Source organism: Chelonia mydas, chromosome 8, assembly GCF_015237465.2.
Source record: "Chelonia mydas isolate rCheMyd1 chromosome 8, rCheMyd1.pri.v2, whole genome shotgun sequence".
Taxonomy (NCBI): domain Eukaryota; kingdom Metazoa; phylum Chordata; order Testudines; family Cheloniidae; genus Chelonia; species Chelonia mydas.
Genome location: NC_057854.1, coordinates 83,690,148 through 83,716,449, shown reverse-complemented (window position 1 = coordinate 83,716,449; position 26,302 = coordinate 83,690,148). Strand labels below are relative to the sequence as shown.

The following is a 26,302-nucleotide window of genomic DNA, read 5'->3' as shown; positions in this document are numbered from 1 at the left end:
GCAGAATAGTTGCTGAAAGTAATTTCAAATTCCTAATTGTAGTCACTTTATCAGGAAACCTGATTCTAAAACTCCTACTCATCCAATAAGATAACATACTGTTATGGGTCAGGCATGATCACCGCCTACGACTCAGAATAAATGCAAAGAAACCATTTTAATCAGGCCCGAAACAATAGAATCATAGAATCGTAGAACGGGAAGAGACCTTGAGAGGCCTTCTAGTCCAGTCAAGGCAGGACTAATTACTATCTAAACCAGTGGTGGGCAACCTGCGGCCCACGGGCCACACATGGCCCGTCAGGGTAATCCACTGGTGGGCTGCCAGACAGTTTGTTTACATTTACATGGCCCGCAGCTCCCAGTGGCCGCAGTTCACTGTTCCTGGACAATGGGAGCTGTGGGAAGCGGCGCGGGCCGCAGGGATGTGCTGGTCGCCACTCCCCACAGCTCCCATTGGTGGGGAACGGTGAACCGTTGCCACTGGGAGCTGCGGGAGGCCGTGCAAATGTAAACAAGCTGTCTGGCAGCCTACCAATGGATTACCCTGATGGGCAGCATGCGGCCGCAGGTTGCCTACCACTGATCTAAACCATCCCTGACAGGTGGTTGTCTAGGCTGCTCTTAAAAATCTCCAACAATGAAGATTCCACAACCTCCTGAGGCAATTTATTCCAGTGCTTAACTAACCTGATGGGAAGTTTTTCCTAATGTCCAACCTAAACCACCCTTGTTGCAATTTAAGTCCATTGCTTCTTGTCCTATCCTCAGAAGTTAATGAGAACAATTTTTCTCCCTCCTCCTTGTAACAGCCTTTTATGTACTTGAAATAACAGTAGCCCACAAAATACAAACACATGGAAAAGCGGAGTAAAAGCTGAATCATGTGCGGGTTTTCAAATGCAGGGGCTGAGGCTTTGATTGATAGAACTGTTTTGGGCGGGGGAGGAGGGTAATTGAGCACAAGCTGAAGTGCCACAGGACAAGCTGAAGCAGCTAGAGAAAGCCAAGAAGATGGTAACAGAAGGCTGGTAACATAATCCAGAGAAAAAGCTTTTTGGGAAGAGAGTACCTATGGGAAGGCAGGCTTGGATCAGCGAACAAAGGAACTGTCTCCTGCCGTTTGTTTCCTTCTGTGTTCAGGGAAATAGGACTTTGAAAATAAAACTTACATTAAATAAATACCTATTGCCAATTTGTCCTAACTGAAACAACCTACCAGACCCTGAATTTTCTGCTAGCCATAAGTTAAAAGGGATAACAAATACCAACAAATTTGTTATCCCTGTGAGCTCAACAAATTGTGAGCTCAACAAATGGCTTGTGAATGAGTTAATTTGCAGAAGCTATCTAGTAAATAATTTCAAACATCAAATGCACTTGAGGAAAATATTGTGTTCTGTTGCCAGACCATTAACAAATAAAAAAGGCAAAATTGGTCAGCTAACCTATTCATTCTGATTATTCACTCAGTTATGTTAATTACCATTGTTTGAAACCCCAATTTGAAATGCAGATTGTTGATTATATTGGGCTGGATCCTGAAAAGTGCTGAGCATTCTGGGTCTGAGCCAATAAAGCACTTAAGCACATGCTTAATTTTAAGTATGTGAGTAACCCCATTGACTTAACTGTAAAGTGTTTATTTAAATGTTTTGCTACAATGCTCAACATTTAGGCTTTGTAACCACAAACTTCAAAATCTAAGACCAATGGAAATGGTTTTATGAATTTTAAAAAAAAATTACTGTGGAAGCCTTTTCAACACATAAACATTGCCTTGCAGTGTTTGCAACTAAACCATTGCTGTCAGAATATGAGAAACACAAAGTGTAACTGAGTACAAATTGACTATAAACCAGAGAAACTGAAAATCTATTTTCCTCTTCCATGTTGAGAGAAAAGGAAAATATAAACAAATGGCCTAAGTGGTGAAAAATTAGATTTTTAGTAATATATGAGGTCTTTTTAACAGGGAAGGGAATTTGATCTTTAGAAATATGTGAGTTTTGAAATTGACAGCATCCCCTTCAATGCTACCATTTCTTTTATGTCACTGAACTCTAGAAGGGAGAGTGGGAGACGTGATGTTCCAATAGAATCATATTTGGGTATTTTGAAACTCTTAAAATTCATTCATCAAATGAATCAATCTATCTCTTGATTCATGCACCAAAATGTATTAAAACACAAATTCCAAGCATGGGGGTGGGGGGGAGATATGTTAACAAAAAGGAGTTTTGCCCAGATCTCTGGAGTTTCTTTCCCACAATCACCCCTCAAGGAAAATCTGAAAGAATAGATGGGCCTTACATCAGTATCATTAATCATGCTATGCCTGAGAGGACACGTATGGAGCTATAATATATTTGAAGAATGAGATTTTCTTTATAGTGAGCAAAACATTTTGTTTTCCTTAGTAAAAAGTAAGTGGTAAATGAAGAACAGTCATTAAAGAAAAAAATGTGACTGTAGTGTGTGGAAGAATTATTCCATATCAGAACAGTTTACATTAAGAAAATAGAAACAAGACCAGCAAGCTTCCTGAATGCCTAATACCTGCCATCTAGGTGACAGATGTGGAAACTTAGCCTTGCTAGAAGCTAGTCAAACTAATACATGCAACTTTTCAGAAAGGAGTCTAGCTCTTGGTTTTATCAATAGGCTTTACATATTCATATGTATCAGTTCCACACCCCTTTTTTACTAGAATATCATTCCTAATGGAATGGACCTAAAGACCTGGGTTTGTATAACCTATTCTAAGTTAGTTGCTGGAATTTCTGTTGGGATGATTTTGTGACAGGAAATGCGGTTTCCACAAAATTGAAATTGGAAAAATCTTCCTTATGATGACATTTTCTGTTGGAAAACTTGAAATGAAATTTTGGGTTGTTTTTACCTGTTCGGAATATTTTGTTTTGTTGCACTGACCCAAAATGTTTCATTTCAAATCAGTTTAATAAAACACCAACTTGTATTTATTTCCCTATTAACAATTGCATTGGAATTCTAGTTTGGGCCCCCATTTTCTCCTATGGGCTGAGCTCCTCGGAGGACTATATCTCCCATAATACAATGCGGATTTCCCTTTGGCCAAGCAAGATGCATCACAGGAGTAACATGAATCTAGGTTTGTCATGGGAGGTATAATCCAGCCAGGGAGCCTGGCTCAGAAGGGACAAGTGGGAGGCATGAGGTTTCTGAACTATAGCTCCCATGAGGCAATGCACCACAATGGGAAAATGCAGTTTAATGCTGAACTGACTTGAAACAAAGCATTTCAAATCACTTTGACAAACCAAACAAGAAACATTTTGATCTGGGGTATGTTGAAATATTTTATTTTGAGCAAAATGTTTTGTTTTTGTTGAAAATGTTTAAACAAAATGTTTCAACATTTCCAGATAGAAATCTTTTGGAAATAAATTTTTGAAAATGTCAACTTCTCAACCCAATTTGGTATGGAACTGACTGTGGAAATGTTGGAATTCAGCTCTGCTGATGCCAAGCCCACTGTCCTTCCCCCACCCACTCCCCCCCAAAAACTTTGTAAAGATGGAATAATTCATTGCAAAAAGCCACCAGCCATGATGGTGCAAGTTAATGCTTAGCACATCTCTGGTTTAAAGGCTTTTGTCTATACTTAAAATGAATAACTTATTAAAACAGGCCCTGGTTCTGATCTCGTTTAACAGTGGTTTTACATTTGTAGGGGGAATTGTATTACATTTAATAGACATCTATACGACTTATGCACATATTTAAAGTTAAACATGCTCAAGTGGTTTGCTGAATCAGGATGGATTTAAGCACGTCCAAATTAAGCTTGTATTTTGTGTTCTGCTGAACTAAATCCATAGTGACTGATCTTAATCCCACTGAACTCACTGGCAAAAAAATCCTGTTGATATCAATGGGGCATGAATTGTCCACACAGCAGGTTTCAAAGAGATTTAACTACATAGAATATTTAAAGGAGTAGTAATGAGATGATTTGCCCTATGAGGAGACAAATGTTAGACAAAAGCCAAAATTTCCAATCAGGGTTATTATTTAATTACCTGTAACTCAAAATCAGACTGTTTCTGCGAAGTTGGAGGAAATTGATCATTCTCCCTTGCTTCAGAAATAAAGGTAGCACTTTCCAGGCCTTCAGGAATTATCCAAGCCAAGTTACAGTGGCTGTTTATTGAGGGCTTTATAAGGGGAGATGGGTGTAACTGTAACTATGCAGAGGTTACTGCCTTTCCATAAGATGTCATTAATCATGAGGGGGCAGGAATACCCAGTGTAATTGTCTATTATATTATAAAATATATTGTACATCTTTATTTGCAATACATGAGGCAGCTTTAATTTACTCATTCATTTTATTGTCAATTTTTCTAGTTTTATTTTTATTAATGAATTCCCTTTTGGGGCTTTGACGTGCTGTTCTGGAAAAGAGGTCACTTGAGTTGTACACATGGAGAACAGAGCTTAATGAATCATAAAAATACAAAGACTAACATTTTTAACAAGTATGTTCTGTATTTTTTGCAGAAAAAAGATGCAAGCATCCAGTGTGAATGATGCATTCTACTTTTAATGAGTCAGAATGGCTATTCATCCTTTTTGAGAGATATATTATTAGAAATCTATTCATAATAATTACTTCATTTTAATTAGTCACCTCACCAAGTTGCAAGAACCATAAAATCATTAGGCTATATTAAAACATAGCATGATATTCCAAAAATGTAGAGGAAAATTAAAAACGAAACTGAACTTCGAATTTCACAATAGATGGTCAGTTACCTGAGAACTTTATGTACCATTACTATAGAGAGGGCAAAAAGGAAATTGCATTTCTTTCTTAGGATGGATGTGGCTTATAACTATATTTTAATTGATCACATCAAAACCAGAAACATTTTACTAGCAGTTAATGGAAAGTCTGAATGAGGGTCTAGAAATAGTTCTAAAATGTGTCATTCCAATGCAATAAACTAAACAGAAAAACAGGGCTATTAAATCACACTTTTCACTGCTGAACATTGTGGGGTCCATATCCTTGTTGATGCACAAGAGTGAGTAACTCTGATTGACATTAATGGTAGTTTTGGGGAAAGAATTTCTGTGAGAACTCTGTTTTCACAGTACTTCTGCCCTGCCTGGACTCAGGCCATATCCTGGCTCCTCTCACTCCTGCTTTTTCTTACCCTCTCAAGTCCTAGACACCTGCAATATAGAGTCCCACATCTACATATTTCCTTGAGCTATGAATCCAGAACTAAAAGCGGGGATGTTTTTATTTTTTTGACATTGGAAAGGCAAAACATGACTACTGAGGTTAAGAGAATGTTCAAGTTGCTTTCAAAAATCACGAAATGCCAGAGTTCAGATTGCACATATCTCCTGAATGCTGACCTCTTCTGCACATGCATTACAATGCAGGCTTAATGAAATGGACATATATTACACACAATTTCTTCCACACCCTCAGATACCCATGTATAGCATCTTCTATGAATAAGCAATGTTTATATAAAATGTACCCAGCAGCCCATCCTCACACAACTTCCTACATGTTAATGTATAACATAAAGTAATAGCGAAAATTAGCCGACATATAGACAGTAGGCCACCTGAGTTTGACGCTGAATTAGCTTCCTGGTTAACTGTCTCACATTCCCAATTCACCCTAAGGAAGACCATTGATTGAAAAGAATATATTCAGTACATGGGTGCTAGCAATGTTATTAAAAACTAACCTAAGGGTATGTCTACACTACGAAATTAGATCGATTTCATGGAAGTCGATCTTTAGAAAGCGATTTTATACAGTCAATTTTGTATATCCCCACTAAGTGCATTAAGTTGGCAGAGTGCGTCCTCAATACCATGGCTAACATCGACTTACAGAGCGGTGCACTGTGGGTAGCTATCCCACAGTCCCCGCAGTCTCCACTGCCCTTTGGAATTCTGAGTTAAGCTCCCAATGCCTGATAGGGCAAAAACATTGTCGCGGGTGGTTTTGGGTACATGTCATCAGTCTCCCCTCCCTTCCTCCATGAAAGCAATGGCGGACAATCATTTCGCACCTTTTTTCCTGGGTGACCCCTGTAGACGACATAGCACAGCAAGCATGGAGCCCGCTTAGCTCACTGCTGCTGTTGTGAGCATTGTAAACACCTCATGCGTTATCCTGCAGTATGTGCAGAACCTGGCTAGGAGCCGCCAGCATAAGGATGATTGTGAGGAGGGCGTGGACACAGATGTTCCTGAAAGCACAGGATGTGGCAATTAGGACATCATGGTGGCAGTGGGGCAGGTTGATACAGTGGAACGCTGATTCTGGGCCCGGCAAACAAGCACAGACTGGTGGGACCGTATAGTGTTGCAGGTATGGGATGAAACTTTCGCATGTGTAAGGCCACTTTCCTGGAACTTTGTGAGTTGCTTTCCCCTGCCCTGAAGCACAGGAATACCAAGATGAGAGCTGCCCTGACAGTTGAGAAGCGAGTGGCGATAGCCCTGTAGAAGCTTGCAACGCCTGACTGCTACCGGTCAGTCAGGAATCAATCTGGAGAGGAAAAATCTATTCTGGGGGCAGCTGTGATCCAAGTAGCCAATGCAATCATGGACCTTCTGCTAACAAGGATAGTGACTCTGGGAAATGTGCAGGTCATAGTGGATGGCTTTGCTGCAATGGGATTCCCTAACTGTGGTGGGGCCATAGACGGAACCCATATCCCTATCTTGGCACCGGACCACCTTGCCAACCAGTATGTAAACTGCAACGGGTACTTCTCAATGGTGCTGCAAGCACTGGTGGATCACAAGGGACATTTCACCAACATCAACGTGGGATGACCGGGAAAGGTGCATGACGCTTGCATCTTTAGGAACTCCAGGCTGTTCGAGCAGTTGCAAGAAGGAACTTACTTCCCAGACCAGAAAATTACCATTGGGGATGTTGAAATGCCAATAGTTATCCTTGGGGACCCAGCCTACCCCTTGCTTTCCTGGCTCATGAAGCCGTACACAGGCAGCCTGGACAGTAGTAAGGAGCAGTTCAACTATAGGCTGAGCAAGAGCAGAATGGTGGTAGAATGTGCCTTTGGACACTTGAAAGCTCGCTGGCACTGTTTGCTGACTAGGTTAGACCTCAGTGCAACCAATATTCCCATTGTTATTGCTGCTTGCTCTGTGCTCCATAATATCTGTGAGAGTAAGGGGGAGACGTTTATGGCAGGGTGGGAGTTTGAGGCAAATCACCTGGAGGCTGATTTTGAGCAGCCAGACACCAGTGCGATTAGAAGAGCACAGCTAGGTACGCTGTGCATCAGAGAGGCTTTGAAAACCAGTTTCATGACTGGCCAGGCTATGGTGTGACAGTTGTGTTTCTCCTTGATGCAAACCTGTTAGCCAATGGCCAGGGATGTTTGGTGAGGTGCCAGCTATGCCCGTTTATACCATCCGTGACTTTAACCGCTAGGACGCACTGTCCCTTCGCGGCGGACAGCCCGGGCTAGGCTGATGGATGCCCCAAGGTCCTAAACACCAGTGACTTTAACTGCTAGAGCTCAGAGCTCCTTCGCAGCGGGCAGTCAACACTGACTGACAGGTGCCCCAATGGCAGCACTAAGAGCCTCTCCACACCCGTGACTTTAACTGCTAGAGCTCAGAGCTCCTTCGCAGTGGGCAGTCAGGATTGACTGACAGGCGCCCCAAGAGTTTGCCCCGTGGAGGCGGCACAACTCAACGCTAGGCTCTTAGTACTCTCACCTAATGGCCAGGCTTTATAGCCAAAACGGCTGAGGTTCTTTAATTGTGTTGGCTGCTTTACAGTAAACCAGAGAAACAAGTCAGGCTTATGCACAAATGGTTACCAAAATTTATTAAACTAGATTCTAATCATGTGGTTACAAAATTGCTAGTGCCTACTTATTTAAATGTAGAGATGTTACACACACAAACAAGTTACAAAACTGAAGCCACAATCCCAAAGAAAGAAAACAAAGTATAGAGCTCTATTTCAAAATATGTGTACACTAAAGATAGGAGATCAGGTGTGGGTGCTTCTTACCCTCCTTGCATCTCTCGATTCCAGCGGTGCCAAGCCAGGATCGGTCACTCAATTCCGCGGAAAGACGAATAAGGGACAAGGCTTAGGGACCCTCTTAGCTGCAGAAGCCTTGGGAGGCTGTCACTTATCTGACCAGCAGATAGATAGTGAAAGCACTCAAAAATCATGGTGCTGTAGGTCCCCTACTTATACCTCTGTACTCCTTTATTCTCTTTCTCCTTTCTTATGCCAAATTGGGGCTGGTCTGTCTGGGCGACGCCAGCTCTCGCAAGAGTAGTTTACACTTGCAAGGGAGAGAAACAATAAGTTTCAACTACTGGACATTCCTTTTATTAGGGTAAATATTTTCCCACCTAGGATGTTGGTGTGTGTGCATCATGCTATTTAGTAGGGTCTAAGAGCCATGTCTGTCACAGCGCCTCTGCCTGCTGTGAGCCTAATCGTTGTATGTGTTCCCAGAGGCACATTGTAGCAGCACACCTGTGCTTTTCACAGCTTCAAAGGCTGTGCTGGAATTTATGTTAAGTGCCCTGTTTTGGCTCCCGTGTGTTCCCAGCAATGCTGGTCTGAGGGAGGGGGCTGGCTGTCTGGCTACAAAACCCGCCCCCTTTGTTGATTTTAATTCCCTGTAAGCCAACCACCCTCCCCACTTCGATCACCGCTGGCAAAGAAAATAAAGTCACTATTGTTTTGAAACCATGCATTCTTTCTTTATTAATTAAAAAAAAAGTGAGATAACTGACAAGATAGCCCAGGTGGGGTAGAGGAGGAGGGAAGGACAAGGCCACATTGCTTATTGTAGCCACACTACAAATCAAACTGTTTGAATAACAGCCTTCTGTTGCTTGGGCCGTCCTTTGGAGTGGAGTGGCTGGGTGCCCGGAGCCTTCCCCGCTGCATTCTTGGGGGTCTGAGTGAGGAGGCTATGGAACTTGGGGAGGAGGGCAGGCGGTTATACAGTGGATGCAGTGCAGTCTGTGCTCTTGTTGCCTTTCCTGCAGCTCCACCAGATGCCTGATCATGTCCGTTTGCTCCCCCATTAGCCTCAGCATAGCCTCCTGCCTCTTCTCATTGTGCTCACTTAATGCTTTCTTGGCCTCCCTCACTGAATGCCTCCATGTATTCAGCTGTGCCCTATCAGTGCGGGAGGACTGCATGAGCTCAGACAACATGTCATTGTGAGTGCGTTTTTTTTTTTCGCCTTCTAATGTGCGATAACCTCAGGGATGGAGATGATAGGGGGAGCATAGAAACATTTGCACCTGGGGGGAGATAAAAAGGGAGAGTAAAATTTAAGACGATAGATTTCTGAGAACTAAAGGGAGACTCTTTCACAGTGAATCAAGCCATTCACAGCAGACAGCACATGTGCTTTAGGTACAAGGTCGCATTTTGCCTTTTATATTGAGCGCCTGCCGGTATGATGACACATCACACACGGCTGGGCAACAGAATTCAGTTTCCAGGCAGCCATGGTAAGCCAAAGGGTATGCTTCTTCCGCCTTCATAACATGTGGGAATGGTTTCAAATGTCAGCGCCCTCCTTTCCCATAGCAAGCAATGATGATTGGGTTTGCCATTTAAAAGGAGAGCCTGCGGTTTTTGGGTGAATGTGCAGCACACACCTCCCCCCACCACACCACGTGGCTATTCTCAGGGATGATCCTTTTTAGCCAAGCACAAACAGCCCAGCATGAATGGGGTCCTTTTACTGTTCCCTTACAAAAATTCCCCTATTTCAACCAGGTGATCATGAATGCTAGCACTCTCCTGAGGCTAACACAGAGGGATATAGACCGAATGTTACTTGAATGCAACCAAACCCCAGGACCATTCACTGCCATGCTTTGTGCTGCAATGATTCCAGACTACTTGCTACTGGCTTGACGTGGTAAAGTGTCCTACCGTGGAGGTCGGAATAAGGCAGCCCTCCCCAGAAACCTTCTGCAAAGGCTTTCAGAGTACCTCCAGGAGAGCTTCATGGAGATGTCCCTGGAGGATTCCTGCTCCATCCCCAGACACATTAACAGACTTTTCCAGTAGCTGTACTGGCCACGAATGCATCCCAATTCTTCAGGGCAAATCAAACATTAAACACAATTACTTTTAAACCCTGTACTGTAATTACAAATGTGCACTCACCAGAGGTGCCTTCTCCGGCTTCAGGGTCCGGGAACCCACCTTGGTAGGGTATGGGCTCCAGGGTGATGCAAAGATCCTGGCTGCTGGGGAGAACGGATTCTCTACTTGCCTGCTGCGCATTCTCCTCCTCCTCTTCCTCATCCACAAAATCCTCCTCCCTGTTGTGTGAGACTCCCCGCTTGTAGGTGTCCACGGACAGTGGTGGGATAGTGGTAGGGTCCCCCCCTATAATGCCATGCAGCTGATCATAGAAGGGACACGTATGGGGCTCTGACCTGGAGCAACCGTTTGCCTTCTTTGTCTTTTGGTAGGTTTGCCTGAGCTCCTTAACTTTCACGCGGCACTGCTGTGTCCCCCTGGTATAGCCTCTCTCCACCATGCGCCGTGCGATTTTGGCATATATATTAGAATTTCTTCTTTTTGATCGGAGTTCGGCCTGCACAGATTCTTCTCCCCATACAGCAATCAGATCCAGTATCTCCTGTTCGCTCCATGCTGGAGCTCGTTTGCAGTTCTGGGACTGCATGGTCGCCTGTGTTGCTGAGCTTGCCACGCTGACCAAACAGGAAATGAAATTCACATTTTCCCAGGGCTTTTCCTGTGTACCTGGCTAGTGCATCGGAGTTGAAAGTGCTGTCCAGAGCAGTCACATTGGAGCACTCTGGGATAGCTCCCAGAGGCCAATACTGTCAAATTACATCTGCACTATCCCAAATTCGACCCAGCAAGGTCGATCTTAGCACTACTCCTCTCACTGGGGAGGACTACAGCAGTCGATTTTAAGATACAACAAAAGCCACTTTGTGGTACACTCTCTCTCCTTTTCCAGAATCATTAGCGGTGATATGCCTCACAAACCATATGATGCCTTGAGATACTACAATGTGGGCAATGCAATTCCACTCCTTCCTTGTCCCCTGCACACCACTGCCTGCTGTGGGTGCTACTTTTGCCAAGAGTATTCACGTTTATCATTAGTATGTGTTATATTTTAAACTCCTTATAGTCAGTAAAAAGGAAAATGCGCCAATGCATTTTGCTTTTCCTGCCAAGAAATGTGTTTCAGCAACTACTGGACATACTATAAAACAGGTGTAAGATTTGTAATATGTTTCAGTGTAGTTAGGAGCTAGCGTAAAGCTTATTATCAGATTTAACCTTGTAACACTAAGCTTTGCAGGAAGGACATTTGGCAGGTATGGTAGAGACAAGTCAAACACCTAACTGCATGCCTCAAAATTGTATTATCCCTTGTATTCTATTTCTTTTGTCTTATGAACTGTAATTTGGCACCCTCAAAAGCCATTGTTGTCATATATATTTACTCCTTTAATAGATCGATTTCCATTGCATTTTAAAATTCAGTGCTCTTCATTCAAAAGTAGAAAGCACTTGTCTGGGTTTTGTGGAATATTATAAATTTTTGTCAGTTTTCAGTGGGAAACTCGTTAGAGTTGGAAAATTTTTTTGCTCATATGTTCTACAAGTTTCCACCACTCTTACGGGGAAGGCATTGTATCCCCTAGTAGACAGGGAGTTTGTTCCTTTTACTAGGGTCCTAACAGGTATTCATTTGAAAGTGCTTCACTGCCCATCTATATGTGTGTCATATGGGGAACAGAAACTATTTTCTGCAAGATCTATACTTGAGTATTCTTTGAAATTAGATTCACTGTCTCTTTCATTCCCCCAGATACCATGTTGTTGGACTCATTAGAAATCAATACATAGTTTTTCTAATTTTTTCTATCACTTTTATCACCTTGAAAGATGGGGTGGAGGGGAAAGAAGGAACCTTTCTACTTATAGCAGATTATTTTTTTTCTTAAAAGAAGCTTTCTTCTCCCTTTATTCTTATAATGTAGCTATTTGTATATGTATGTATAGAAATAATGTCAAAATAGAAATATAGCTCAGGAAAAAGTAAGGATTGGATTCAGGTTTCACTTGCAACAATAGAAATGTAGATTAATCCATTGACATCAGTGAAGTACCTCTGGATTTACAGTGTTGGGAATAAGTGAATCGACAATGAGATTTCTCTTTTCGAATGTTTCAAATAAAAGAAAATATGCTAAAAGTTGAAAACTGTGATCATCTGTGAAATCTCTTTTTTCAGCTCTGATGAAGCCTTTAGCAAAGTCAATTTAAATTACCGCACGGAAAATGGGCTATCTCTTCTCCATTTATGTTGTATTTGCGGTGGTAAGTATTTGTACTTTCATACTCTTTTAGCATGTTATTTACATGGTTTGTGATTTGGTATATTTAATAGCCCACAGGAACATTATATTTTTTTAACTATTTGCCTTCTTCGCATTGTCCTTGTTGATGCTCTGGTAAGCATTAGCTACAACACTCTAAACTGTAGTGACAAGGTGGAGTGGCTCCAAGTAAACTTTGAGCTCCTTTCTAAATAATTCTTCAATCTAGCAAAAATTCCAGTCAACTCTGATGCACAGTTAAGTACAGATGTGCAAATAACTTGAAATGAGTTGTTATATTTATTTTGTCATTAAGGGATAGTATTATTCTATATGAAATATTCACATTATAGACTGGTATGAAGGTTGAATTTTTGATACTCTTTTTCCCACAGAGAGAACATTTACTTTTTTTAATATTGTGAAAATGTTTTACAACATGGTGAATTAAGATAATAATAATTATGATAAAATAAATATCAGATCTTTTAGCCCAGAATGTTCTTTGATGGGATTCTTGCAGATAGCAAACCAGGAGAATAAGAAAAGTCATGTGAGAGATCATCTGGGTACTCATACTGACAGCAGAATTTTCTACTCTGATCCATATTGTAGATCTCTTGTCCACATTGTGCTCATGTGTTTTGCACTTGTTCCACAATATGCAACAGAGATCAGCATTCAGAATCAAAGAGGATTTTACCCTAAGGCTTCAGTTCCACATGGCACTTAAGCATGTATTTAAATGCTTTGCTGAATCCGGGCCCAGATGTATAATCAGTGAGAACCTGACTATTCACCATTGAAATCAGTGGGAGCTTGCCATTAGCTTCAGTGTGTGCAAGACCTAAGAGACCATTAGGATTGTTTTAGGCAGTTGTAGAACAGTCTGTTCCCGTTAACGGCTAGATTGTGCCTGATGCTGACTGGTACCATAAGGGGGTGGTGCCCTGCCACATATTGAGAGTTCATTAAGAAATGGGTTATTGTGTAGTCACAATGTGAGCTAAATTGTGGCAACTCTGAGGGAGAGAGCATCTTCTTCTAGCATAGCTTTGCAGGAGGCAGCCATAATGTGGATCACAGCACTTACGTGAATAAGACAGAGGTGGCAGGAGATGAGAGTGTTTTCATGCTATGGTTCACTAGTATTCCTATAAACTACTATCCCAGTAATAATAAAATGTAAAGGCGCCAGATGGAGCATCACTTTTGGAAGGATCAATTGACAAGGTATGTGTCCAGGAAACCCAACTTGTAAGGCAGGGAGGGAGGGAGCGAGTCTCATGCTGAAACAGGAGTTTTTAGCACCTCAAATATCTCTAAAAAGTCCTCCCTCAAAGATGTGAATGAGATTAGCAAGTGAATAGATGCCAGTGCCACAAATGTTCCCATTATAGCTAGATTGTGCCTGATGGTGACTGGTACCATAAGGGGATGGTGCCTGCCACGTGTTGAAGACGTCATCATTTCCCTGTCCACTTTGGAGTCACTAGCAAAGTCAGGGGACGCTAGAACAGAGAGCAATCCATTCCCTTCCCATCGTACACCCATGCAAAGGCCGCCACAATCTGCCATTTAATTCTAAATCCAAGTAACACTGTCCATTTCAAGGACCATTCCTTGCATTTTGAATACTGCAAATGTGAATAAAAGTGTTGAGATCTGATTTGAGCCACATACTAAGTGTGGAAGCTCTTAGCTGATTGCCTTCATTTGCATGTTCTTTTCTGTAAATGACTTATCTTTCCAATTTTTATTATAAAGGTAACAAATCCCATATTAGAACTCTTATGCTAAAAGGGTTGCGTCCATCCAGGTTAACAAGAAATGGATTTACAGCTCTGCATTTGGCAGCTTACAAGGTAAATTAGAAATGAGAAGTCCGTATGTTTGGTCGTCTGCTCTCTCTAAATTACTGATCCCAATGACAATCTTTACACCTTGCATACCATATATAGGAAAATTACTTATAAACGCTTGCGCACATTCAAAGACTATGGATTTAGCATCTTTCATGGACACTATTTAATTAAACCTCACAACATGTCTGTGAGTTAGAGAAGTATTGTTATGATTATGTTTACAGAAAGAAAAACATTTTCACAAAAGCTTTGCTGCTTCCCCGCCTTGTTTTTTGTCACAACTTTGTTTCAGCTAAAGTTTCCCAGTCAGCTGTAATGTTTGTTTATTTTATTTTACTTTTTATTTTATCTATTGTTAAGAACTGACATTGTGATTGGTGATGAATGAAGCAGAAAAATAAAGACAACACCTGCCCTGAAGCACTATTGTTATCCCCATTTTACAAACAGAGAAACTTAATGCACAGAGAGAGTAAGTGACTTGCCTGAAGATATACAGTAAATCTATTGGCAGAACTGGAACTGAAAGTTCCTGGCTTAACTTTCTATTTGCTCAACACAAGACAGTCTTTTCTTTTCTAATTATTGTAATATGATCAGAGCCATCCCTTGGGTGTGGCGAATCGGGGCAACTGCTCCGGGCCCCATGCAAATTATTTGCAAACAGATTCCAATATTCTTGAAAGTATTCATTAGATGGGACTAATTTCTGAGTTTCTTTAGTCAATGATGCTTTGTCTGCTCACAAATTTTCAATGCATACAGTCAAGTCAATGAAATGTAGGATTATACTGAAAGTTAAGCATATGCTTAAGTGATTTCTTGACTCAGGATCTTAGTTAGTCACCCAAGTCACACGATACTTTTTCTGTGCTCTGACTGGATTCCATGAAGCTAAGCAAATCATTGCAAATTGTGAATTTTGGAATCAAATATACAGTCTGAAATTTCTTTTGCAGGACGTTTGAAATTTTAAGGCTGCAGGATTTACCAACAGTTAACACACCATAGCACCTATTGTATTAAAATAATTGTATATGGAAAGCACAGGGAAATATAGGGATCCCAGATACCTTGGTATTTATATGAGGTGTAAAGGATGGTAAAGGATGACGTTTTAATGGCACTCCCTGTGTCTGGGCTGTGGCCAGACGACCTTGTGAGTTTTGATGGGATCATGGCGGAGCTAAGTAGGCTGGACCAAGTTATCACTTGAGGAAGGAATTCTCCAAGGACTTCCTAGCGGAAGCCATTTATTTTCAGGGTTTTTTTCTTCATTAAATTCAGGTTAAAATATCACATCCAGTAATCCAGAACGTTCTTCCATAGAATTACAATTTGGCAGGGAGGGTGGTGTTAGGAAATACTGTAGTTCATGATCTCACGTGGAAGCTGATAATAGCTCCAGTAAGCTGAACACACAGATTTTCAACGTTAACAAAATGGCATGGGTCAGCAGTTCCATCTCCACTGCATGTTCTGTACGGCTGATTCATTCATGGTCTACACTCATTTTTGTGTACAATACAGGGAGAGCGAGCTGTGGTGGCGGCAGGAGCTTGAGCATCTCTTGCTGTTGTGGTCTTATTATTTATGATTTTTTTACTGTAACACCTAGGAGCCCTAGGTATAGACCAAGACCCCATTATGCTAAGCAGATCAACACAGAACAACAACAACAAAGAGTTGGTTCCTGCCCCAAAGAGAGTACAATCTAAGTCTAAGACATGAGACAATGGATGGATACAGACAGACAGTGAAATACAAGTAACCCACGGGACAATACTAGTCAGCATGGCAGGCAGTGTTGTGTGTGCTCCTATTGGATGCTGAATAGTCATTTGAAGATGTTTGATTTCCAAGCTGACTGATGGCCAGTTACTCAGCTGATGTAAATTACCATAGCTCCATTGGAGTCAGCTGAGGATCTGACTCAATACAGGAACAAGTCTAGTTTTGCAGTTAGAACAGGGGATTGGGAGTTGTCCTGGCTTCTGTTCATGGTTCTGCCATTGACTCACTGAGTGATCCCAAGCAAGTTACTTCATTTCTCTGTGCATAAGTGTACCCCTTCGTAAATGAGTTCAATAATATCCACCTCAATTGGCTATTGTCCCTCGTAACACACGGTTTGTGAACTGATCTTACAGTCTCAACAAATTATTATTATTATTACTATGATTTCCATTGCCATTGTTATATCTGGCAGGAATATCAGCCATGCTTTAGCCCATTATGTTGTCAACAAGGAGACTCATCCAAAATACCAAGCTCATAGATCTGGTATTCAGCACACTGACCTGTGTATTTGTGGGATTTCCTTCTTAGATCCTGAGAAGTCCTAATGTGCCCTTCTTCTGGGTTTGACACTCTAATGGTTCTGATATTTAAAATAGTCCATACGAGCATTTAAAAATGGTTCTGAGGCTAAGTGATATTTAAATATCTCATAAAATCAGGGAGAGACACAGCTTTAGAGATGTCTATTGCCCTAACAAAAACATTTGAAATGTGTGCGTTGTAGGACAGTGCAGAGCTTGTGACAGCGCTGCTGCATGGTGGAGCTGACATTCAGCAAGTCGGATACGGAGCTCTTACGGCGCTTCATATTGCTACAATAGCTGGTCATCATGAGGTACGTTTTTGCTCTTCTGCACAGGAAATGATGAGAGTGAATGGCCTGATTAATTGGCTCATTTATCTTTTAGCGTGTTACTGCTTAAAACACAGACAAAACAGCACATCAATAACTCAGTAAATCCGAGCTTCATTTACTGGCACTTCATAACCCCTTGGAGAGGCTTGGTTTGGGTGTACATAGAATACACATGAGTAAATGTACCAGGCATGTTCATACATCTCCTGCTCTTTGTATAAAATGTTTTTAAAGTCTTGTTGGGAACCAGTGCTATTCCTTTATTAATATCAAAGAATTTAACAAAAGATTTGTGGTGACATGAATGCATATGAGTACCCTTGATGGGATCATTGCTTCCTCCCCAGATCTGTGTATGGAAGGGAAGCTCTGCTCCAGTGTGGAAGTGAGGGCTCTGTTGCACTGTCTCATCTCCTTCTCCAGATCTTGTAGATTATGCTTCACAAGCTAAATGCACGTTCTGCACTCAGGGAGGGGGCACAGATTTCTGTATTACCTTCTCTGTGAGTTCCGTCTGGGGATCCCAGGAGCAGCTGCAGTCACGGGAAGTCCCTAGTATATGGATTCAACAGAGCCATCCAGCTGTTGAGGTACAGCATCGGCCATTGCTTTCTATGGACTCCTGGGGTTCCACCAAGCTTGGGCGCAAGCCCTATGGCTCTCCCTCCCTGACAGAATGATCTGGAGGAATTCAGTGAGGGGATCCTTGAAAGGATTTCTTCTTCCAGAACCTGCTATTGAGGTGTGGCGGAGGGGGGAGGGAGGGTGAGAGGAGTTCCATTGGAGACTGCAGTCCGGCCCCTCCTTATCTAAACATGCTTTTAGTCATGAACCTGTTAGCCTATCACTTTCCAGCCTCAATTCAATCGCTTGTCATATCATCTCCTTTGCGTTGCCCTGGAAACAATTAACTCAATCTAATTTATTTATTTTTAAAATATATTTCTTGAAGTGTTTAATATTATGTGTGCAGAATTACTTTTGTAATGAAAGATTCACAATTGCAAACATAATCATAAATGCACAATTATTTGTATTCTCAGTTCTGCTGCTTAAGTTGAAATTACTGACTTTTACAAAACAACACAGCTAGGCTAACTTATGGAAACACACACTTCAGATTTCCTAAAATAGGGCTGGTGGGCAAGGAATGCAGGATAACAAGAAGAAGTTACAAAGAAGGTAATATAGAGCACATTGATGACTATATTCACAGTTGTGTAATCAGTTGTGCAGTCACAGTCACCTCATTTGCATTCAAAAATATCCACTTGTTGGTGTCAATACAGGAATTATGTGTGTAACTGGAGGCTTCTGCAAACAACTGTGTGGTGCAGTTAAGAAAGCATGTTGAAACTTTGACCCATATTATATTAGGGTGGTATTTCTCAACCTTCTTACGTACCAGAGTTCCTCCCTGATCTAGCTGGGACCCACTCACAGTTTATGGGAAGGACCAGGGGTTGAGACTGCCCTGGGGAAAACACTTGCTTTAGGGAATGGAATTTCTTTCTAAACCTGATATTTTTAAAAAACTTTTATTAGAAAGCAACTCAGACTTCAGTTCAGCTCCTAGTAGAGAAGTGTCAACATCTCCAGAACTATCACCCTGGTTTGTACTAATTGGCACCTTTGTTGGCATGCTCAGCAGAGAGGATGAAGACTGAATGAGCACAGGGTCCATCTAGGTTCACGCTGAAGCACACTGGGGCGATGGGAGTAGGGGAGGAGGGAAATGTAGGCGTTCTGCAGATAATGAGAGATTTTTTACTTCGATCCAGTCCTTTTTAAACTATTAAATTCAGAAAAAAACATAGACCTAAATAACTAACACTCCTCTAATGGAGGGGGAAAATAGTTCTGTGAAAGTACTTATTGTAAAGCAACATTCATGATCTAACTGAAACCACAGAAAACAAGGGGGTTCAGAGGTAAGATTCAAACTCTGTCATTCATCCTGCACTGCAAACATCACCAAAATTGACAGTGCTGCCACTTGGAGAGTGTAACAGACCTGCTAGTCCCACAGGCTTTGAAATTGCAGAAGCAGCAAAGCTGTGATGATGCTTTCATGTGGCTGCCATCTTGGGATCACTCCACTTGTGAACCTTTGAAACATTCCTGTTTACACTGGAGGCACAGTCAGCTTCAATATGTCTTACCTATCAAACCAAAGGTAGACTCCTATCTCCTTTTGAAATCAAGGGAAGCTTAACGCTTAATGCTACTTACGAGCATTTTCAAAGGTTTTAAGTACCTAGCTGCATCTTTAGGCCCCTAAACGCCTTTGAATATTTGGCACCATGTCTAACTCTGTGTATATGCACTGCTTAGCACAATGGGGCCTTGATTCTATCTTGGATCTCTGGGCACTAACATAATATAAATAATAACTACAGCACTCTTGTCCCAGGGAGGTTCAAGCCAGCCTGAGCAATCTGCACTTCCACAGCATTCCCACTGTGAGTGGAAATTCTGTGCTCTGTTAAGCTCTGTACAGATTCACACTCTGACCGTACTCCATAGTAACCCTACTGGCAAAGGATGCCAAGTGGAGGGGCTGAATCACCATATCCCAGCCACTTCCCTCCATCGCCAGCATCACTCACATTTTAAACTGTGCTGGCTGCCTAATCCCCCACTCCTCACATCTTGGTGTGGGCAGAGGAGGATGAGGGTGCAGAGTGCTGTTTCATCCCTCCACCTGGCCAAACTTTCTGCCATTGGGGATCCTCCCCCAGGGTCTGGGCCAGGAGAAGCCAGTGCAGTCTTTGGCTGATTCTCACCTCATGTTTGTATCTTCTAAATACTTAGAAGCGGTGAATACAAAAGACACCAAAATGAGAATAACTCCAAATATTACTTTTGCATTGATTGATTGGGAGCTAGAGATAGAAGCCATAAAGACAAGTCACACGAAAGCCTGGCATTACCTCTGAAATCTATGCAGATGTGACAAAGTGAGAAAAGGATAAAGCACTGTACAGTTAGTCACACACAAAAACTCAATTAAAAAGCTGTTATTCTTCAATGTTTCGGTCAGCAACTCCAACTGTTATCAAGGGACAAATCAATTTGCAGCATCTGTAGGCAACTGTTTAAGTCTGTGGATGGAGAAGCATGCTAATAGAGCAGACTGACAATAAATACTTTATTTTGAAGGTTGGCTTTTCAAGGAGTAGGTTTTGCTGGTGGTTTTGGTGTTTGTTTTTTAGCATTACATTCTTAAACTCTTGAGACATCATGTCATTCCCTTCATTAGTCAAGTATATTCCTGGGTCTTGTTGTTTACTCATTAGAAATGCTTCCTAGCATATCCTGTCTCAAAAAAGAAGTTGCTGTTTACAATGTAAAAAATATACTGTTTACAATGTAAAAAATATATATCCAGTCATTCTGTGCAAGAATTATAATAGGCAAGTTAGCAACACTCTTATTAGGTTTATGATCCTTTCATCTTCTCTGAAATGTACTTTGTGTTTTGTGTGTGGACTGTGTGTTACCTGGTAATGATCTTATGTACAGAGAGATATTTTGCCTGCCTGGGGGCATGGCATTAAGGAAATTGTCTGTATTCTTTAACAGAGCCCCAAGTATCTAAGGTACAATCTGTAGTATATATTCTTTATAAAACAGTATCTGTCTTTTCAAAAGTACCATGTATATAAAGTAAGGCCTTCTGATCATATTATCTTATTGATTGTGTTGTCTTCCTCATTATGCTGGACGCTCATTAGATTGGGTTATTTACTAGAGTCATTTTAATAGCTCATTATTTCTCATTATAGCTCATCCTGACCTTGGTAACAATTTAAACTGTTTTTGGTGGTCATGCCCTTGTCATTATTTGACAATATTGGGAAACTAGTCACAGTTTGGCAGTGTTCATATTGACTGGGAGCAGAGACTGAGATCCATAGATAGAGCTGTCTGTGGAATCTTGCACAGCATTTACCTGCACTATGCCTGGTTCTATCCAAAATTTTAATCTACACTAAATTCACTGATGATAATAATAAGCAGAAAATGAATACTATGCAATAATTATGGCAAAGTTTGAAAAAAAACCTCTATTTTAATAAGCATTGTGAAATCTTGAGAAATATTCCACACATCTATGCAGATGTCTCATCCCAGAACTCTTACTTTCTCAAGAAGAGGCATAATTAAGGGAGATATCCACAGTGAAATTTTGAATAAAATTACTCATGATGGACATGACCCCACATTTGCGCACTAATGAAGGTAGTATTATCCTGGTGGGCTAAGTGGGTAGATTACATTCACTGAAAATTCAAAAGGTTGTTCTGATCATCTGGTCATCTGTTTAGAAGTTCTAAGAAGCTGTGGAGTGTTTCCCTAGAAAACATATATATTACACCTCAAACACTTATGTGAACTCTGACACCACCAGCGTAAAGAATGAATGTTTCTTCCAAACTCAGGTTTCCTAGTCTATGTCTACACTAGCAAGCTTACAGCCGCACAGCTGTACTAATGCAGCTGTGCCACTGTAAGATCTCTCTATGCCGATGGGAAGGAACTCTACGACTGACATAATTAAACCACCCCCAATAAGTAGTGGTAGCTATGTTGGTGGGAGAAGCTTATCTGCCAACATAGCATTGTGCACACTACCGCTCATGCTGGTGAAACTTATATCACCAAGGGGTGTTTTATCTATTTTGTTACAAAGTAAATATCAGCACCTGTCAATCTTTTGGGTGCAATAAGTAAGAAAGAAGTGGCAGATTCATCTCTGATCCACCTTTAATAAAAATCTTTTAGCTATACAAAAAGTGGTGTGACAGTTGCAAAAGATTATCTGATGTTACAGTTGTGACATGGTCAGGCCAGATGGCTACAGGAGAGTGATTCTATTAAGATCCGGCTTCGCCCACCCACTACTAAAGGATCCCCCACAGCCTAAGGGGGGATCCACAGGACCTGGAAACCAAATGAGTATGGGGGACAACTAATGAAATAACAAGGACAAGAGTGTGGTCAAAAGGTCAAACGAAGGAAACCAGATGGGGACACTGAGCAGAGAACACCAGACAATGCCCACTGCTCCTCAAAGGCATCAAGGGAGTCAGTGGACGCCGCCCAGAGGAACTCTGCCTGGATATGTGAATGGACGGAGGATCAGAAATAGGCCCCACAGTCACAGGAAACTCCATCGGCCAACCTCCTCACTCTGGTTATATAGATGGCCATTTTAACCAGGGCCAGGAGGAGGTTGACCAGGAGGTCCTGTGACTTTGTGGGGCCATGGATAAGGAGTGCATAAATAAGAAGGTGAGGGAAAAAGTGCAACCTAAAATATAACAAAATATAACAAACATTCTTGAGGAGCCAGAATAGGGGCTGCAGCCTGGCACACTCCAAGTATATGTGTGCCAGGGTTGCCCTCATGTCGCAAAAGGGGCAGGTGTCTGGGATAGGGGTAAACCGTGCCAAGTACACGCCCATGCTCATGGCTCCATGAAGGAGCTGCCAACTGATATCCCTGGCAGGCCTCGGGACCAAGGTGGAGTATAGGCTGGCCCACCGGGGCTCCTCACCCTCCAGAGGTGGCAGGAGGTCCCACCATTTTGTATCGGGGCGGGATGAGAGGGTGAGGACGTGAAGGGGTGGAGCACGAGCGTGTATAGATGTTTCCTTGGCGCGGCCTGGAAGCAGACCGGCTGCAGCTCGTGCAGCGCTACAGGAGAGTGATAGAAGGCAGATATATTAGCCCCAGGTTAAGTAGGTCCCTTTTCCCTGGGTAAGGTAACAGGGAAGGTTCCAGAACAATCAGGAACTTTTTGGAAAAAATTAAGGCAGACAGGCTGATTAGAACACCTGCAGCCAATCAAGAAGCTGCTAGAATCAATTAAGACAGGCAAGCTAATCAGGACACCTGGGTTTAAAAAGGAGCTCACTTCAGTTTGTGGTGTGCATGCAAGGAGCTGGGAGCAAGAGGCTCAAGAAGCTGAGAGTGAGAAGGTGTACTACTGGAAGACTGAGAAGTACAAGCATTATCAGACATCAGGAGGAAGGTCCTGTGGTGAGAATAAAGAAAGTGTTGGGAGGAGGCCATGGGGAAGTAGCTCAGGGAGTTGTAGCTGTCATGCAGCTGTTACAGGAGCTACTGTAGACAGCTGCAATCCACAGGGCCCTGGGCTAGAACCTGGAGTAGAGAGCGGGCCCGGGTTCCCCCCATCCCTCCATCCCCCCAACTCACTACTTGATACCGAAGGAATTGACCTGGACTGTGGGTTCCATCAGAGGGGAGGTCTCTGGCCTGTTCCGCAATCTGCTAGTTGGATCAGCAGAGACTGCGGGGATTGTTCTTCTTTCTTTTCCCCATGCTGGCCAGTGATGAGGCTAACTGAGTGAACAGCAGATTTGAGCCATGAAAGTGGCCAAACTGAGGGCTGCCGTGAACCTCTGAGGCGAGCAAATCCGCCAATAAGCGCAGGACCCACCAAGGCAGAGGAGGAACTTTGTTACACAGTGTACTACTCAGTTTGATATAAAATATGACCTAACTATACTTTCTGAGAGACATAGGAGGTAGGAAAAGAAATACTGACAGACATGTCAAAAGAAATGTGAAGTAAAGTGAAGGAGGCCCTGAAATCTTGTGTGCTGGCTTCTAGTCATGTACCAAATTGCTAGAGAAGAGCCTGAACAACAAGCCAAGATTTGAACACTCAAATTTGGATCCAAACTTGTGGCTGGCATCTGTCGTAATAGGCTGAATCATCTCCTCACCTCAAATCTGGAAACCTGGGAAAATCAGATCCAGCCATGAATTCTGTGGCTTTTGCCCATTTCTGTAAATGACCTGCTTCTAGGTAGAAGTGAGGACGATTTATTCACAGACTGGAGACTATGAAAAGTACTTTGCCATTCCAGATAATTTCTAAATAAAACTAGAAAAGTCATTGTTTCCCTGTATACTTTTAAAGGTTTTGCTTCAGTTCAATGTGTTTCAACATGCTGATCATCTCCCTGGCATGTAGACTGAATGCACTGATGTTTGGAAATTCCAGTCCAGGTATCCCTAATTTTGGAGTAAGTGCAGTCGTTCATTACCAGCATCATATATACAAGTGCTGAGCAGCCAGTTTAAGCTCAAGGAAAATAATAAGTATGATGGAACCTATATGAAGAATCTGCATTTGTCAAACAGAAACAAGAGCTGGTTTGAACCAACCAGACCTTGTAATTCTTTAGGGTTTTTTTGCTTTACAAAAGTACAGGACATGAAGAGAGAACAATTTGTCAATGTGTTTTAAAAGACAGAGTGAGAGCAGATCAGAAGTTACAGAAAGGCAATATAAAAATTAGATTTCAGAGTAGCAGCCGTGTTAGTCTGTATTCGCAAAAAGAATAGGAATACTTGTGGCACCTTAGAGACTAACCAATTTATTTGAGCATATGCTTTCGTGAGCTACAGCCACAAGTACTCCTTTTCTTTTTATAAAAGTTAGAATCACTCATTAGTGAAGAAATATTTATATATTAAATATAAATGATGGGAGCCTGATTGTCATTTATACTAAAACCGTTTATACCACTCTGGCATTGTAAAGATGGCTTAAAACTAGTATACATGTAATTTATGCAAACTTTCAGAGTGGTGTAAAGGAGTCCTAATATTAACGAGATACACAGAGGGTGATATCTTGACCCCATTGAAATCAATGGTAAAATGTCCAATTACTTCAAAGTGGCTAGGATTTCTCCCTTCATATTTTACAACATGAAAAGCCATGTTTTCAGTCTGGCCTATGAATATGGGCAGAAAAGTATTGCATTCACAAATCCCACATTTGCACAAATCAGATAATTTAATACTTAACAACATGTGTGGATGTTGTTGCATAAAATCTTTATGAACAAATATTGAAGCTGGGCTATAGATTTAAGCACATAATGTTGATTGGTTTCTTTATATTGCTTGCAGAAAAATACTGTGCATTGAGTTCAAAATCATTCTTCCTGCAAATACAAATTTTGTCATTATTTCCCCTTTACTAAAGCAGAATTATTTGCAGAGAGAAATGAATCAGATACACTAATACATTTTGATTTCTGGATAACGAGACAGATTAATTTACATCTTTCAGGTTCTTAGCTTTCCAGAATAGATCTTTCACATACAACTTTGAGTTCTTTATTATTTAATTATTGTTAGTTGACTAAAGGAAACAAAAAATCATTGATCCAATTATACATGATTTTTCAATATATCTGTATGAGGATGAGATCTAACTTACTTTTTCTCTATTTTTTTAAGCAGATAAATTGCAGTATGTGCTAGCAGAAAAGAATTTTTAAATTAGAGTCCATATTTTGAAATTCTGGCCCTCCACACCTCCATTCTTCTCCCCATTTCTATCGTTTCCGAAGTTTACTTCTGCCAGTGCTTTTTTCCCCTAGAAAAGTATATGAATAAGGCACCAATCCTGCAATATACTCCTCATGACAGAGTTCATTACAGGATCAATGGGTTAAGAATAAGCCTGTGGGGGTGATTTTGCATAATGCTGTATTTTCTGTAGCTCAACAGAAAAATGCTCAAATGTAAATAATACATATGAGATGCACAAGAGCATAAAGTAAATATGTGCTTCAGATCAGATCATTAAAATGAAGAACGATGAGCAGAAAATACAAAATACCTTGTTTTATTTTACTTTTTCAAGTTGCTTTTTTAAAACTTTTGGGCCTGATCCTGTGAGTGACAGAGCACCTCCTACAATGTGCAGGGTGCCCCCAGCGGAAACTGAAGTCAATGAAAACTGAGGATGCTCAGCTCCTTGCAAGGATAAAGCCCCTAATTTGATGAGGAATCATTTTTTGTGAGCAATTTAGAAAAGACCCATTGTTTTCTCTGTTAGTAATGATCAGATCTTTGCCAGAAACGTCCCCTACGGAGAGTTGTACTCCATATACCTCATTTGGTTCTGCTGCTGGTTTGGAACCTGAAGATTTATAGTTCAGATTCTGCTTTTTTCTTTCCCTTTTTTACAGAACTTTGAAATTGTCATTCTGCTGAGAATCTCTTCTGCTAGGTTAAATAGCTTACTTTGCACAGAAGTTCATTAATATTCATGGAAATTGGAACTGTAAAAAAAACTGTAAAAAGTGCAGTGAAATGTAAGTCAGAGAGGGAAAATATATTTTTGACATTTCCTCCATTTCAATAAAATAAGGGGAAATTATTTATTCAGTTAAATAAATAAAAGAAACATACACACCAGCCTATTATATATATCATTTGACTTTTCCATTTCTTGAGGAAAGATGCTCATTATATTTCAGAGCCAGACAAAGAGCAACTGGAGCTTCTAGCTTTGATTCTCAG

General features: G+C 41.4%; 1 protein-coding gene across 2 annotated transcripts in view; it reads left to right on the top strand.

Annotated features, from left to right (window-relative positions):
* The window catches only part of LOC102939068 (serine/threonine-protein kinase TNNI3K), a 165,698-nt gene that overhangs the window by 1,278 nt on the left and 138,118 nt on the right, over positions 1–26,302 (top strand). For both annotated transcript variants that reach the window (XM_037906085.1, XM_007062560.2), the window contains exons 3-5: positions 12,336–12,421; positions 14,188–14,285; positions 16,810–16,920. In XM_037906085.1, the coding sequence (XP_037762013.1) occupies positions 12,336–12,421; positions 14,188–14,285; positions 16,810–16,920 (295 nt within the window). The remainder of the gene's footprint in view (positions 1–12,335; positions 12,422–14,187; positions 14,286–16,809; positions 16,921–26,302) is intronic.